The sequence below is a fragment of the Telopea speciosissima genome, chromosome 1 (genome assembly GCF_018873765.1).
Source record: "Telopea speciosissima isolate NSW1024214 ecotype Mountain lineage chromosome 1, Tspe_v1, whole genome shotgun sequence".
Classification (NCBI taxonomy): domain Eukaryota; kingdom Viridiplantae; phylum Streptophyta; class Magnoliopsida; order Proteales; family Proteaceae; genus Telopea; species Telopea speciosissima.
Window position 1 is genome coordinate 79,763,616 of NC_057916.1, and position 15,939 is coordinate 79,779,554.

General features: G+C 38.3%; 2 protein-coding genes across 3 annotated transcripts; both read right to left on the bottom strand.

The window, feature by feature from the left end:
- Nucleotides 1–1,609: 1,609 nt before the first annotated feature.
- LOC122642067 (probable fructokinase-7) lies at nucleotides 1,610–7,335 on the bottom strand. Of its 2 annotated transcripts, none has more exons than XM_043835487.1 (7): nucleotides 7,249–7,335; nucleotides 5,803–6,020; nucleotides 5,060–5,272; nucleotides 4,726–4,923; nucleotides 4,431–4,571; nucleotides 3,452–3,568; nucleotides 1,610–1,836 (listed from the first exon to the last, which is right to left on the bottom strand). In XM_043835487.1, the coding sequence occupies exons 1-7, from the start codon at nucleotides 7,265–7,267 to the stop codon at nucleotides 1,702–1,704; spliced, it is 1,041 nt and encodes a 346-aa protein (XP_043691422.1). In that variant the 5' UTR covers nucleotides 7,268–7,335; the 3' UTR covers nucleotides 1,610–1,701. The 2 variants fall into 2 exon arrangements, with proteins under 2 accessions (XP_043691422.1, XP_043691412.1); XM_043835477.1 differs by having other exon boundaries at nucleotides 4,726–4,926.
- Nucleotides 7,336–8,800: 1,465 nt separating this feature from the next.
- Nucleotides 8,801–9,247, bottom strand: LOC122655291 (uncharacterized protein At1g66480-like). The gene has a single exon (XM_043849497.1). It carries the CDS (start codon nucleotides 9,245–9,247, stop codon nucleotides 8,801–8,803), a length of 447 nt encoding a protein of 148 aa, XP_043705432.1.
- Between the last annotated feature and the right edge of the window lie 6,692 nt (nucleotides 9,248–15,939).

A 15,939-nucleotide genomic window follows, 5' to 3' on the forward strand; every position in this document is an offset into this window, starting at 1 on the left:
TCTTTTTAATTGCCCCTCATTTTTCTCAAAAGTTCTTTAAGTCGTAGGTAAAGAAAGGTTTTTAAATATTGGGTAAAGGTTATGCATAGTGCCTGAGTCAATCTCTGTCCCACTCCCTATGGAAACGACTCCTTACCTAAATGTTTTTTTTTTGGCTTATTATGTCATTTTTAAGAGTAATCATCGTCCTGTACACTGTTATCCTCATTAAAGAAAAATTATTAAAATAAAAAAATATAAAATAAAATTACAAATTATTTGACATATTAAAAAGTGTCAATAAGAAAATCGCATACATAATTGTTACATCCCATATAAGAGTCATTAGTACAAAGAAAAGTAGAGGTTGTGTGTCAAAGAAGCACATATATTTGTGTGTTTAAGACTTGGGGAGGGGGGGGGGGGGGGAGGAGGGAGAACCACAACCTAGTTATATCGTAAATATAAAAAAGAAAAGGGTTGGATATGTCGCTAGCTTTTGGCACCAATCATAGAACTGGACATAAGAAGGCAATGGGGTCTTTCTGAAGGAGGAGGAGGAGAGGATGACACACGTTGGGCACCTTGACGGCATGCCCAACTTTTTCCCATATAAAAAACACTTACATTGAGGACAACTGTTGCCATTGGCTTGAGGCTAGTGCAGTAGAGCCTAGCTGCCAAGAGGTTTCAAGTTCTAGACCTCCTATTCCTTAGAATCAGACCATCCCATTATTAAATAGGACTAGATCCTAATTTTAGGACCATTCAGTAGAAGGAACATTCTTAGATTGACCCTATCGGCCACTTTGTATTGATATCAATCCTAGCTGAATCCGATTTTACCAATTTTTGAATCTGTTATGCTACATGTCTTTTTGGTAAGCATCTGTTATGCTACATGTCACCTCCTTATTGGCAGTTCACTAATCCATGATCCGATACCGATTACTAAACCCATGCTTGGGACTGGAACGGCAAAGGACCCAGAAGTGTCCCGTTTGACACCCTTGTCTGTGTGAAAGAATTTGTACTTTGTTTGAAGCCAATGGCGCGGTCCAAGTTAACAGTTTTAACGCTCAAACAAGTCTTTGAAAGATTGACTGCGGATCATTGCAGGGCCAGTGGTCGGAGATCCGAGCAGCCCAGCTGCCTCCAGCGTTCGTCCAGCAAAAAACACTTTTCCTTACTATCGTTGTTCCACTTCCACCAAGTGCATTTGAACAGCAGAGAAGCAAAGATAAACTTTACAGGTAGTTACAGTCATCATCCAGAGAGTGCAGGATATCTGAGTGATGCTAATTGAAGTTTCTCACGCCTAATGCACAAAACTACATATGGAACTGTAACAAGATAAAGGACACAAGGTAGAATTCCATGAAAATCAATTTTTGATTCCCTTCCAAACATCTATCAGCAAAGGACTAGAACTCTGGCAGCTTCAACTGCTACCATTTCTTCTTCTTTTTTCTTTCAGAATCTACATTCTCTTTCCAGAACTTATTTATAATCCTCTGTAGCTCCTCTGATATACAATTGAGCATAAGTAACAACAATCTCCTCATACCCATGCAGAGCTTGGGGCTTTGAAATCCGATTGTTCACAAGAGGAAGCAGAGAAAGTACTTTCTTACCTCAACAGAGGAAAACCAACTTACATTAATTCCATTAAAAACAATTACACAACTACACAACAGATTGACAATATTTGTACCACTCTTTTCATGCTACAGATTTTGGTAAGATTTGAAGAACCGCCTCTCTTGTTGGCAAGGCAGGAATAGCTCCTCTCTCTGTGACTGTAAGTGCACCACATGCATTTGCAAACAGAAGAGCCTCCCTTAACCGCTTCTCATCCTGCCAGTTAAATACAAAACCTGCTTAGGCTATCCAAAATTTTGATGCTGTGAACGTTTCAGACTAAAGTTTCATTAACAAAGTAGCATTTATGTTTATGTTTCCAAACCTATTTGCTTTCCCTGTGAAGAAAATCCATGCAGGCATGTGACAGTCAACAAAAGAAGCAGATGCTTGATCTATGCACACTAAATTCCAACCAATTTGCGGTAGTCAATGATGACCATATATAAAGGGCTATTGTATTGGCACAGTATATGCATTAATGACAGGCATCACAATTTTTTTTATCTAATCCTCCACTATCTACTAATATACAATATTATTATTTATTTATTTATTTTGGAGGTGGAGGGGGTGTGCAGGACACTGCTCTGTGTGGTTCATGTTGGACATAAACAGAAACCTGGACTTACATGGATGTGCATGGCATCAGCCCTGGATAATGTGAGTCACACATCCTCCCCGTTACGTTATATAGATTTTCTGTTTTACATGGAATAAACAGATATGTTGAACTGTTGAGGGAATTCTGTAATGATATATGAAATCAAATATTGGGTCACGGGTACGATCAAATGTGTATAAATTGTTTCCTTGCAGTGAAATCAATAAAAAAAATTGGGGATGTGTGTGGAGAAGAGGAGAGAAACCATCAAATCGATAAATGGTATCCAAGCATCTCATGTAGCTGAAATTAATTCTGATAAGAGAAACCATTTTACTCCATTATCCCAATGAACATTTGGTCCATTAGTCTCTCATAGGGGAAGGATCAACAATTTACAAGTCCCTTATGGATCCAACCAGAACTGAGAAAGGGATAATGTCGCACAATCACAGTTCGAGGTAAGGGGTTCCCATCCAGCAAAGAAGTAAAAAGATGAAAGCAACGTGCTACTGGTTAAATTAATCTTGCATCCCCTCTATGGAGGATCTCTAGTTCTTTCCAAGGTCAGAGAGCAACCTCATGTAACCATTTATAGGAATGAATCATATTGCACTCAAGCTCACTCAGATCATGATAATAATTTTTGCAAGTATTTAATACTTTTATCCCATGGATCATGATGCTTGTTTCTTCTCATGGGTTCTGAAACAGGGCGTGTGGCATCAGAATGCATTAGCTACCCACAATCACATAATTTACTGATTTTCATAAGAAGAAAGCATAAAATGGCAGTAGTAATCAGAAACAGAAGGGCACGTCTTACTCATATTGAAACATCAAATGAAAATGATAGAAGTCACATGCGAAACAGGGAACAGAAGACACACATAGAACACCAAGAACAGAAAGTAATTCAGGTCATACAATTGAATGACAGAAGATAAAGGTCAATATGGGCAGGGGACCAACACAAATCACCGGGCAAAAATTCATTGGCAACTTCATGACAGAAATATAATTCACTCACATACACTGCAATCCAGAATAAAGAAGCGTAACAGAAGATGTCCAACATTCAGAAAAGAAAGCTCATAACGTAGCCAGAAGAAAGCACGAACACAAGAAGTTTCAGCTAATTATCTCTACATGACAAAATTAATTTGTAAACTCAGTAACATGCCCCAAGGAACATTCAATGCAAATTCATCTAGAAAGGAAAGATACCTGATACAGATTTTGGTCAGATGCCAAGCTGCTCAGCAACCCACTTACAAATGCATCACCAGCACCAGTTGTATCGACAGCTTTAACTTTAATACCAGGAACCCTACCCCTAAATTCCTGCACAAATTTTGAAGAATACCTGATCAAAAACAATAGAGTAGACAAACTTAATGAAAAAACAATGCTAGGTAGATCGAGAAACAGAACTCTAAATGCTGAAAACTCCAGTGCAAAATATCTACTTAACATCATTTGGATGTGCTGTATGTCAAATTAATGACCTAGAAATACCCTCAAGTGACCATTTTTCAGTCATCCAGCAGGATGGGGAGAATGAAGATAATATTGCCCTGGAATCATACTGGAGTGGATTAAGTGCAGAGAATCTGCTGACCTGCTGTGTGTGACACAACCAACAAATTTGAAGGGGAAATTTATAAGACCGTAGTTATAAGAACATCCACTCTTTATGAATTAGACGTTGGAAATCAATAGACAACACATAAACAGGAGCACAGTGAAGATGAGAATGTTGAGCCATGTTACACAGTTACTTCAAATTGGACCGTGTCTTGTGCTGATACTACAAATAAGGCTTTGTTGGTTTGAATCAAGTGTAGTATGTTCACAAGAAAAAAAATAGTCATTCAGCCTCACCATTTGGTCCAAATCACATATCTAGCTTTTGATCATAAACCTCTACTTGTCCTTTTATATGGATTTATTACTTCATATTCACTAAATCGCCATCATAGATAGTCAGACCAAATCATTGGAATCCTTATTTTCTGGCAGAGTAGGATGTGCATTCATAAGTATGTAACCTAATGAAGGCACATATGAAATGCTCAAGACAGTGAGTAGCATGTGTCACATGGAACTATTTCATCATAGTTATGGAAGGGTGGGAAATTACTATCTGTTCGATCCTTGAAGGACTTCCAGCAACATGCTTAAAAGGATAAAATCATATTATTACCTTGGTGAAGTATCTGCAACCTTCTGACCCTTCAGTAACAAGCAAAAGCTTAAAGTTAGGGCGAAAAAGCTTCTTTATCACCACATTATCATCATTAGGATCATCTCCTTCTGTCAAGAATGAAATTTCATCCTCACTTACCTGCAAGTGCAAAATAAAAGCTGTCGTATGAAAATCTACATTAACTCACAATGATTAAGCTGTTCTAATGGAATAGACTTCCGTACCATAACTGATCAGTATACAACAATAAGAACTGGTATTGGATTAAATACCAGATTTTCAAAAACAAAACCTTGATAATGTCTGCTTGGTCCCATATGCTCATTATACCCTGCCGAGCAGCTTCTGGTGATGGCCACAGAGGCAATCTCAAATTTGGATCAAAAGATAGGATGCTACCAGATTTCTTAGCAATGTTCATTGCAGCAATATGCGTAGACCTACATGGTTCCGCAATCAAACTGATTGAGCCATAGTGAAAAATAGATGCCTGCATTTATAATCAACAGGGAAAGAACCCAAGGATATAAGTTCAGGTTGAATCATTCGTCATTCTTGACATCATAGTACAATTGAAGAAAACCCTGCTGGGGGGGGGGGGAAGGCACAACTCCCACAATATTTACCTTCTTAATAAGGTCCACATCAAGTTCTGATTCTCGAAGAAGCATATCTGCACTAGGATGGCGGAAAAACATGAACTCACGCTCACCATCAGCTCTCAGTGTAACAAATGCCAGTGCAGTCCGTGCACCAGGATCAAAACGCATGCCAGAATTGTTGACATTATTTTGTTTCAGGATGTCAGCCAACATATAACCAAATTCATCCGCACCTACCTGAAGAACAGATTCTATGATATTCAACGAAAAAGACTACTCCATTTAAGAACATAAGCAATGGACTGTTCCATGATGGGCTAAACACCAAGGACCTACTGGAAATAGGTATCTAAAATAACAGAAAAGCTTACACAAAAGGGTTAACCCCACAGACATAGAGGTCTGAGTTAGGGCCTCTAAGACGAACAAATACAACAATGTACTATTACACATTTACACTTGATCATGTATGCTGTCATATTACTACATTAAAAAAAAAAAGAGTGAAGGCAGCATACAAGTATAAATATCAGAACACGTAAGATTGCAACTACACGGGTCAACACAAATACAGGGACACAAGAATATCATAGTATCAGAAAATGAGTAAATAAGTGTTTCCTTATATCTCAATCTTGTCAGATATCTAACCTTACCCGAAAAATAAATAGATAGACCTCAAGTATAAACAAAGCATATAAGAGGCCTGCTAGGAAACTAGAGATTAGCATGAATGAGAATGAAGTAGGTCCAAAGATCAAATGTACCTTGCCAATAAATGCTGATGATCCACCCAATCTTGCAATCCCGACAGCAACATTTGCAGGAGCTCCACCAGGGGCTTTCTTAAATGCAGGTGCTTCTGCAATGGAAACTCCAGCAACAGTTGGAACAAAGTCAATTAACATCTCCCCAAAACACACAACAAGTGAGCCATTCTCTGGGGTCCTCCCTCTTGTATCAGCAGGAAGAGCTTTCAGCCCACCTATAAAAGACCAATTGCCAAGATCAGTGATGATTCAGCAGTCAAATGATTGAATCACATTTATTGAGAAAATCTTTAACCTGGACAGATTATGTCAAGCAAAAAACGCATAGGGCATTCTGCCTTGCTTTGTCTTAGATTTAAAGTATATATCTACATCAGGTATGGAACCAGCCAGCCTTAACTCTGTTTCCCTTCTGAAGTTAATTGACAAAGACATTCACTGGCTTCATTTAGTAGAATTATAACCATGAATAGCAGAATCTAAACCAACTGCTGTGTATATGCCTCATGGAAAACTAATACACAATATATAATATTTTTATCCTCTCTGAGGCAGTTAACAACAACGGAAAATACAATCCAAACCCCTGAATATGAAAGGAAGAGTGGTCAGTCTCCAAACCCACAGAAGCAGGAATCAGACAAGAACGCATGAATTGTAAATAGGATCCACCAACTCCAGATCTATTTACAGTTGTTGACCTCTCTGGCAAACCACTGACATCTTGAATCGAAAATAACTTCCATGTTTGTTTCAGAAAAAAGGTTGACATACATGGCTTGAAACTATAAACTAGCACAAATCCAAAACCAGTAAGATCACAATAAAATCAACTGGGATTCTGTTTTCAAAAGGACCTAAAAAGAAAAATTCTTCCTTTACAATTGGATTTGGCCATGAAAACCAACCAACTGTATATGGGTTTCCTCGGCACATATATCATATATGTGTTAGCAGAAGGAAATTAAAAAAGAAGAATGCATCAAAGAATAGGTTCAATGGAGAAACAAATCTATCTGTATAGTTCTAGTCTAACTAACTATTTCGGATTCTCTGAAGAAGCATAGGCAATAATTTTTTATTTTCAAAATCTTCTCTTTGTTGTGAATAAGTTGATCCGAGAAACCACATGAAACCCACATTTCCTACGAACCCACCTTCCAAGGTTCTATCTTATACGGTTATCCGCTTCAGCAATAAGCATAAACACATTCAATTCCTAAACTAAACTCGACTACTAAACAGATAAATAAAAGTTGAAATAATTCATAAGAAACAAAAACCAAGAAATCACAGCAGCCGATTATAAAGAGAATTAAATCAATTTTCTGATTAATAACAACAACTTCCTTTGAAGAGAAATTCTTTCTCGATGTTTTTCAAAGAAAAATTTGAGCTGAACCGAAAAAGGGAAAGATGAAATACAAATGGAAAAGGGCGCACCTGAATTGGCGTTAGCCATCTTGATGATAAAGTAAGAGGATGGATCGAACTGATTCGGCTGAACAAGAACTAAAAGATGAACTCAGAGAAGAAGGAGGTTGGTGAAATCTTGATCGTTGCAGGTGATGCTGCTTTGATATTTAAAGAAGAAAATAGCGAGACAATAGCAAGAAGATAGGTTCTAGTGTGATCCTGTTATAAGTGTGCAACCGATATCTGTTCTGTAAAATGGGTTTTTCCTCATCATCTTGGACACAACAACCAATTAAACGGGTTGACCACTTCCTTTTTCATTTGACCAAACCCACCACTCACATTTCCCTTTTATTTAATACGGAGGAAGGGGTTGAGTAAAGCGGCATAGATTAAGGTTTCAGAAAAAGGAATACGGAATCGAATTAGCCAGTGCGTATTCTGATTCGAATCGGCCAAAATTGGCTGGATCGATTACGATCAATTTTGATTCAAAGCCTGATTCATGGATTCGATTTGATTCGATTCTTGATTTTAAAACCGTGGTACAAGACATATGAAGGAATGTTGTGGTGGAACAGAGGAAAAGAGAGAGAAGATGGTAGTATTCCCTCTCTTGGTGGCTCAAAGAATCTTTTCTTTTTTCCTTAATAAAAGACAAATATTTTATAAAATTAAAACAAAAAGGGAGAAAGAACCTTACTTGGGCACGTGCGGTGCGTTGCCCCAGTGCCCAGTTCATAGGGGCAGTCATTGCACCTGCCCTTGTGTCTGGGCATAGGGGCAATGTACTGCATGCACCCAAGTAGAGTTCGATTTTCAAAAAAAAAATTATTCTCTCCTTGATTAATATATATTTTCTTCTTGGAGAACATTCTCTCTGGGGGAGCACAGGGACTACGCACGCTAACAACTTAGGGGGCATAATTTCCCCCTTTCATGGGGGATAGGGTAATCATTTCGCCCCAACTGTGTCTGAACGTGGCTTGCACCCCCTCCCCAAGAACATTTTCTCTTTCTTTTTTCATAAAAAAAAGGCAAACATTTCTATGCACGGTCATGCAAGTGCACAACCATGGTCATGGCCGATCATCAGATGGGGACAAATAGGGGGTCAAAATTACCAAACGCCCCCTATTTGATGCACGCGAGGCATGCAACAATTTTTCATTTCACAAGCGTGGGGTCATTTTCTCCCTTCCCTGTATAGACAGGCCCCATGCAGCTTGTCAACCTTCTTTTCCCATAAAATAATTACGAAATAAACATTCTCACGATATCAAAGTGTAATTACCCTTTCGTATAATTTTTTTTAGGGAAAATATCTACCCCCTCCCCTCTAAGTTTGTCTAATATCAATCCAGTACCCAAGTTTTGAAAAATATCTACCCCCTCCCCTACTTTATAAAGATTATATCAACCATACCCTAACCATGTAACGGTGTTAAAAAAAACCTGTGTAAAGACAAAATTATCCTTTTTAATATCTATGGAAAACATTTGTCTTTCTCCCTTGATTATGAAAAGATTATAATACCCTTATGTAGAGTTAAAAGGCAAATCAAACGAATCTTGGCTTTCATCGATCAACTTCGACAACTCCGACTTGGGTAACCTTAATTTTACCCTCACAATGCCGGTGTCGGTCACGAGACTTCTTTCCTTCCTTCACGGACGACAAATCTGAAGTTGCCTGTCGGGTTAACATGAGGCTTTCCATTTTCTCTTTTGCACTCATCCGAACCCCTGGCCTCATTTTCCTCTGAAGAATATTCTTATCTTGTTGTTGAGGAAATTTTGTTCTTTCCAAGAGGAAATAGAGTTTCCTTGGCTTCAGTTCTTGTTGTGGTTCCAAAGGCTTTGCTTTGATGCCGAAGTGCTTCACAGCTTCTGATTCTATGAGGATATGGCCTGGGTAGTCTTTCGTTACTTCCTCTACTTTTAATGGAGTTTTAAACTTAACCGTCTCGCCATCTATGGTCATCACCTTCGCTAACCTTCTCCTTGCTCCTATTGTATTTCCCATTTTTTGTTTTGTGAATTTCGAATTCGAAACTCAGGCTTCTCTCTTGTTCCAGCAAGAGAACGATTTGGGAGAACTAACTCTGTTCTTCTATTTATAAGAAGAAATGGATAGATAGATAGATAAGAGGGAAGAGATAGAGGCGAAGAGAGAGAGAACCCGTGACATGTGGGCCGAACTCGTATTTGGAGGTGTTGAAGGAGATGGATTTTCAAAATCTGAGTTCATCAAAATCTATCAAGACAAATCTATTTAGTAACTCTGTTTTGCTTACAATTAGATGATGAAAATAGCAGAGAGAAGATGAAGATCGACGGCATGTGTTGTGGTGCTGGCGCTGCTGCCGGAATAATACGAAGAAGAAGAGGATCTGCCAGAGAAGAAGAAACCAGAGAAGCAGAGGAAGAAGAAGAAAAGCGAGAAACAGAGGAAGAAGAAGAAACCAGAGAAGCAGAGGAAGAAGAAGAAACGGAACAGGCAGTTAGAGACAAGAAGAAGGTGGGGCCAGTTCGGTTGTTCGTCTTCTTTGTTTTTTTTTTGTTTTTTTGGTAGAACGTCTTCTTACCCTTGTTTATTTCTTCATTTTTTTGTTGCAGGTATGAAAAGGTCTTTGGCTTTTAAGGAAAAACGATGAAATGGGATTTGATTTTGAGAAAAAAACGATAAAAATGCCTTTTGGGGGAAAAGCGATAAAAAAAAAAAAAAAAAAAAACAGAGGATTTTGGGATTGGAGGGGTAAAATTGGAATTAAAATAATTTAAGGGTAATTTGGAGTTTTAGATAAATTAGATCTGCCCATGTCATCAGTTAATAGTCATTTTTAACTGTTAGGTACGGTTGATATAATCTTTATAAAATAGGGGAGAGAATAGATATTTTTCAAAACTTGGGTACTGAATTGATATTAGGTAAACTTAGAGGGCAGGGGTAGATATTTTCCCATTTTTTTTTATTATTTTCTCTTCTACTCTAATATGGGTCTCATGTAAATCCCTTTTTCAAGATGGATCCGGCTTCTCTCCAATGAGCGCCCCACCCAATGAGTGCCCAATGAGTATCCAGCGGCTGGGCTGATTGGGCGTGCATTGAGATGCGTGTCCATGCTGGGCCTACGCGCATACAGCCAGCCTAGGCGTTGGATGACTCATTGGGTACTCATTGGGCAAGAAGCTCATTGGAGAGGAGCTTGTCGCTTTCAAGACACCCATTAATTAGTATGGCATGCAAATTTCTCCCCACATTGGCAGCATAGAGAACCGTCTCCCAATAATTAATTTATGTACAAATAATCTAAATTATAAGACTCATAATCTAAACTTACAATAAATTCTATATTTTTTCTTTGGACTAAGTTTTTTTTCACCCATATTGAAGGAAAATCCCCTATACTTTTTTTTTTTGGTAAAAAGGAAAATCCCCTATACATAGTTACATACATCTAAACCTTCTGATTAAACTCAAAAGATATTTTATAATCATGAACAATAAAAAATAAGAATTAATAATAAACCTAAGGTCTAATTACACATCACTATTGGTGAAGAGAATCTCTCTTCACCCTGACTCCTTGAGTGAAGAAAAACATAACCTCTAATCTTTATTTTTTATTACTTTGGATCCCTCTCTTTAATGGGTGATTTGTTGAAGTTTGGTGGCAATAAATCCTTTATAATGAGTGTCAGTCTAATAATTAACTAAGTAGTAGCTATCCATCGGTTACCTTTCTTCCTTTATTATCTTAATTCTCTAACTACCCCATATTGGATAAACCTTTCTCCATTTTTGGGTTTCAATGAGTTCGCACCTTTTGTTTCATGCCCCCACGTATAAAATTCTTCAGAAGAAATGGATTGTGATCTGGTAAGGAAATATGGCCATGACATTATTTTTTTCTATATTTGATAGAATGATAAGTGATGACTCCTTTAGTTAGGGTAGAAAGGGTGTCATATTATTTACCAAAAAAATGAAAGGGTTTCATTATCCCTAGAAAGTCCTCAACCATATAACCCTTTTTATCAGTATTTTCCTTTGTATCTTTAAACACTCTTTCAACCATTTTTTGAAATTTTAAACTTTGTATTGGATTTAATCAGACTTGAAATTTGAAATTTGTGTAGAAAACTAAAACCCATAATATGGCTAAGCACATATCATTCTATCTCTTCTCTTTTTGGAAAAGATCCCCTTGCCCTCTCGTCTCCAGCCTTGTGACGGGTATATGTCGTTATAAAAAACTAATGACATGATCAAAAGAAGGAGAGGACGAAGAGACTGCTTGAGTTGAACGAGATCGTTTTGTCCTTAAGACAATATTTGCACCCTATTACTGCAAATCTGATTCCCAAGATAAAACAGGTCTGACCCCCCCCCCCCCCCCCCACACCCCCCACTAGATTATCACATCGGCTCATATGGCTTGAACCATAAGGGTTGCAACCCCCATTTTAATCGCCACGATCCAATGGTTGGATCCTAAGCACTACACAAGCGCACGTGCGAAGTGCAAAGTGCGTGATACGCGCTCGAACGATCACCGTCATCGCTCGCAAGTGCACTGTACAATTTCTTCTAAGCACAACATGTGATATTAATAACCATAAACACATATAAACCCAATGAGCTTTTCTTTCATAGCCAATGTGGGACTAAAAGTCTCACACCAATATTTTGAAAATTTTAACAAAATTTATTAAGCCTCTAGAACTAGAAAAGATGTACAATCATAGAAAGATCCTCACGAAACGAAGTCTTCCATAGCCAGTGATGCGAGAAACTCACAACTTAGTAGTAAAGTGGGCAAGAACATTTTCTTATATTTTCACAAAAAAGAAGCAAGACTTCAGATTTCTTTAGAAGAGTTTTATATCTGTGATAATAGTGGAGATTGCAACCAATGGATATATAAAAGCCATCTTCAACTAAGCATCGAATCAGGACTAAACAAATAAAGCAAAGCAGATTAAGGATCTCGTATTTGTTATATGGTTTTAAGATCTAAAGTTATATTGTTATTAGTCTCTATCAAGTTTGCTTGAGAACACTGAACACCATAGTTGTATTTGAATCCTAGTCAGTTTTGTGTTATGCCCCCTCTCCCCCCCCAAAAAAAAAAAAAGCAATGCAAGCTTGTGGGTTCTATGGCATTGTATTGGGTGTTGAATCAAATAGTGTAAGTTATGACAGTGTAGGGTTATCGTGTGTTATCTATCAAGGATTGTCTGAATGACATCTCTATCAAATGATTGAACAAACGGGATTACTTTTAATATTTAGTTGGCATTCATAAAAAGTATCTAAGGAATTATAACTTCAATAGATCATGTTTCATAGAATACAGATATTCCTTGCTCAGTGTTGAACAACCACTTATTCACAAACATTGTGTGGGGTTAAAAGTTTTCATTTTCCATTTCATGAAAATTATTTTCACTTTGCTTAGTCATATCCCCCTCTGGTGGTATTTTAATGATAGGTTTTGTAGAAACTGGATGATCATGTCACTCGGGGCCTCTCCTCAATGTGCAGACCCAAATTCACAATGGAGAATCTCTTGCTTCTAAAAATGGGAAAATAGGGTTTTGTAAGAGGAAGAAGACAATAGGTTCAACTCTGTGAGAGGAAGAAAATGGGAAAATAAAAATTTGTTTTGTCTTTTGGTTTGGTCCAAGTGAAATGGTCCGTTTTGTTTTATTATCGGTTTAACTCATCAAACCGTATTCCATAAAGCAAATTAGAAAGAATTTAAAAACGTCTGTTACGTCTCTCTTACGCCACGTGTCATTCTCACAATAGAGGGCAGGATGATGGCTGCTACTTGTTATGCCGTAGAAGATCTGAATAGGCCAAACTCCGGGACAAAAAACCACTTCCCTATTTTTTAGAACCTGTTTTTTTTTTTTTATAGAAAATAGAACTATTTATTCATGCGAGTCCAACACAAGATATATATTTGAGTTACAAAGGTCAGACAACCAAGAAGTGGAGATCGGCCAAATTATCTCACTTGCACAAGACAAGACCTTTTTGATTAGGAAATCAACCACACAGTTAATCTCTCTGAAAACATAGAAGAAACTGCAGCACCTAAAGAAAATAAGGAGGTATTTGATATCTTGTACAATATTTTGCCTACGCATAACTTAACAATGCATGCTGCAACCTCCCAGATAACACCAAATTGTATGACTTATAATCTTTCTACGCAAGCCTTCCCTATTTTTTAAAACCTTAATATCACTATCACGGCCGTACCACCGATCCCAATTATTAAGTGTTATAGCAAACACCAACAAAATCACGAAAAGAAACAAAAATCAAGCAAAAGAACACAGAGATATAACGTGGTTCACACACCAGTATGGTGTGCTACATCCACGGGCGAAGACGAAGATGATTCACTATGTAAATCGGAGAAAAATTACAATGGAAACTCTCAAGAACACCCAAATCACTGCTGCTGCACTCTCTCAGAAACCCTAGAACGAAAACCCCAAAATCTTCCTCTCTCTTTACAATAAAGCGGGTAAGGAACATAAATACTCCTCCATTGGATCCGGGTCGATCCATCGGGTCGGGTCAAACCGTACCGCGGGGGCTTCGCCCCCGCACCCCCAACGAGATCAGTGATGGGCTCCGCCCAAGCCCTCTACTACCATCACAGATCTTAGAAAAAGTTCCATTCAAGTCGCCACCAAAAATGTCGGAGTGGGTCATTCTTCGAAACGGGTCCAAGAATTCAAGACATACATAACAAATCTCCACCTTAGCTTGAATTCTCCTCTAACATGAAAACACATAGCTGAAATCTTCATCTTCTCTAATAGCCCTTCCAAAAGGGCTCAACTCAAATGTGGCAAACTCCAATCAAGTTCAGGCAATGCTCGAACTTGGTAGCACACAAAGGCTTTGTCAACATATCAGCTGGATTGTCTTCAGTACCAATCTTCAACACTTGAATATTGCCTTGAGCAACTATTTCTCTAACAAAGTGATACCGAACATCAATGTGCTTCGTCCTCTCATGATACATCTGATCTCTAGTCAAGTGAATAGCACTCTGGCTATCACAGTGGACAACAGTCACATCATGATCCATGCTGAGCTCTCCCAACAAACCTCTAAGCCAAATAGCTTCTTTAACTGCCTCAGTCACTGCCATATACTCTGCTTCAGTAGTAGATAATGCAACTGTAGCCTGTAAAGTAGCTTTCCAACTAACTGCACATCCTCCAAGAGTAAATACATAACATGTGAGTGATCTCCTCTTGTCAAGATCACCTACATAATCTGAATCAACATAACCAGATAAGCTGTCACCATTCCTTCCAAACTCCAAGCAAACATCAGAGGTCCCCTTCAAATATCTAAATATCCATTTCACTGCTTCCCAGTGAGTTTTACCTGGACATGACAGGTACCTACTCACCACACTGACTGCCTGTGAAATGTCAGGACGTGTACAAACCATAGCATACATAACAGAACCAACTGCACTAGAGTATGGAACATGTGACATGTACTTCACCTCTTCATCTGTCTGAGGTGATAAAGCAGCTGAAAGTCTAAAATGAGATGCAATAGGAGTACTTACAGGTTTGGCAGCTTTCATGCCAAAACGCTCCAATACCTTCTCAATGTATTTCTGTTGAGATAGCCACAACTTCCCTGCTTTTCTATCCCTCTTAATTTCCATACCAAGAATCTTCCTTGCTGCCCCCAAATCGTTCATCTCAAATTCAGAATTTAACTGTTGCTTCAACCTATTAATCTCATTCATATCTTTGGCTGCAATCAACATATCATCAACATATAATAGCAAATATATGAATGAGCCATCAAAGAGTTCTCTGAGTATACACAACAGTCATGTTGGCACCTATTGTAACCAAAACTTGCCATAACAGAAACAAACCTCCTATACCACTGTCTAGGAGACTGCTTCAAACCATAAAGAGACTTCTTCAATAAGCATACATGGTCCTCCTTACCCTCAGTAACAAAACCCTCAGGTTGATGCATATAAATCTGTTCTTCCAATTCACCATGCAAGAATGCTGTTTTCACATCGAGTTGCTCCAACTCCAAATCATGCATGACAACTAAAGCAAGCAAGACACAAATAGAGCTATGCTTAACAACAGGTGAGAAAACATCATTAAAATCAACACCATATACCTGACTGTAGCCCTTTGCAACCAATCTTGCCTTGTACTTAGCACCTTCAACACTTGAGGTAGATTCCTTCCTTTTGAAAACCCATTTGCAGCCAACAATTTTCTTCCCTCTTGGCGGCTTGACAAGCTCCCAAGTCTGATTTTTATGAAGAGATTCAATCTCCTCATTCATAGCAATCAACCACTTTGTGGAATCAACTGAAGAAATAGCTTCTGAATATGTTGCAGGCTCACTATTTTCAATTGTGTCTGCAACAAACAATGCATAAGCAACAATTTCAGCATGCCCATATTTTTGTGGTGGTCTAGCATTCCTTCTTGGTCTATGCTTGGCAATGCTATACTGCTCTTCTTCTTGATCCCCTTGAGCTTCATCTTCTTCAGTGAAAGTAGGCAGCTGAACTGAAGTAGATTTTGATTTGTTTGAAGATGGACCATCAATTTCAAACTCCACCTTCTCCCCAGAATTTTTTTGGCTTTCATCACACTGAATGTGAGTTTCTTTCCTAGGATGCAACA

Coding starts and splice junctions, on each gene's coding strand:
- LOC122642067 (XM_043835477.1), bottom strand. Junction 4,572..4,725: donor ACCAAGCAGACATTATCAAG/GTTTTGTTTTTG, acceptor TTGCACTTGCAG/GTAAGTGAGGATGAAATTTC. Junction 1,837..3,451: donor CTGACCAAAATCTGTATCAG/GTATCTTTCCTT, acceptor TTTAACTGGCAG/GATGAGAAGCGGTTAAGGGA.
- LOC122655291 (XM_043849497.1), bottom strand. CDS start 9,247: ATGGGAAATACAATAGGAGCAAGGAGAAGGTTAGCGAAGGTGATGACC.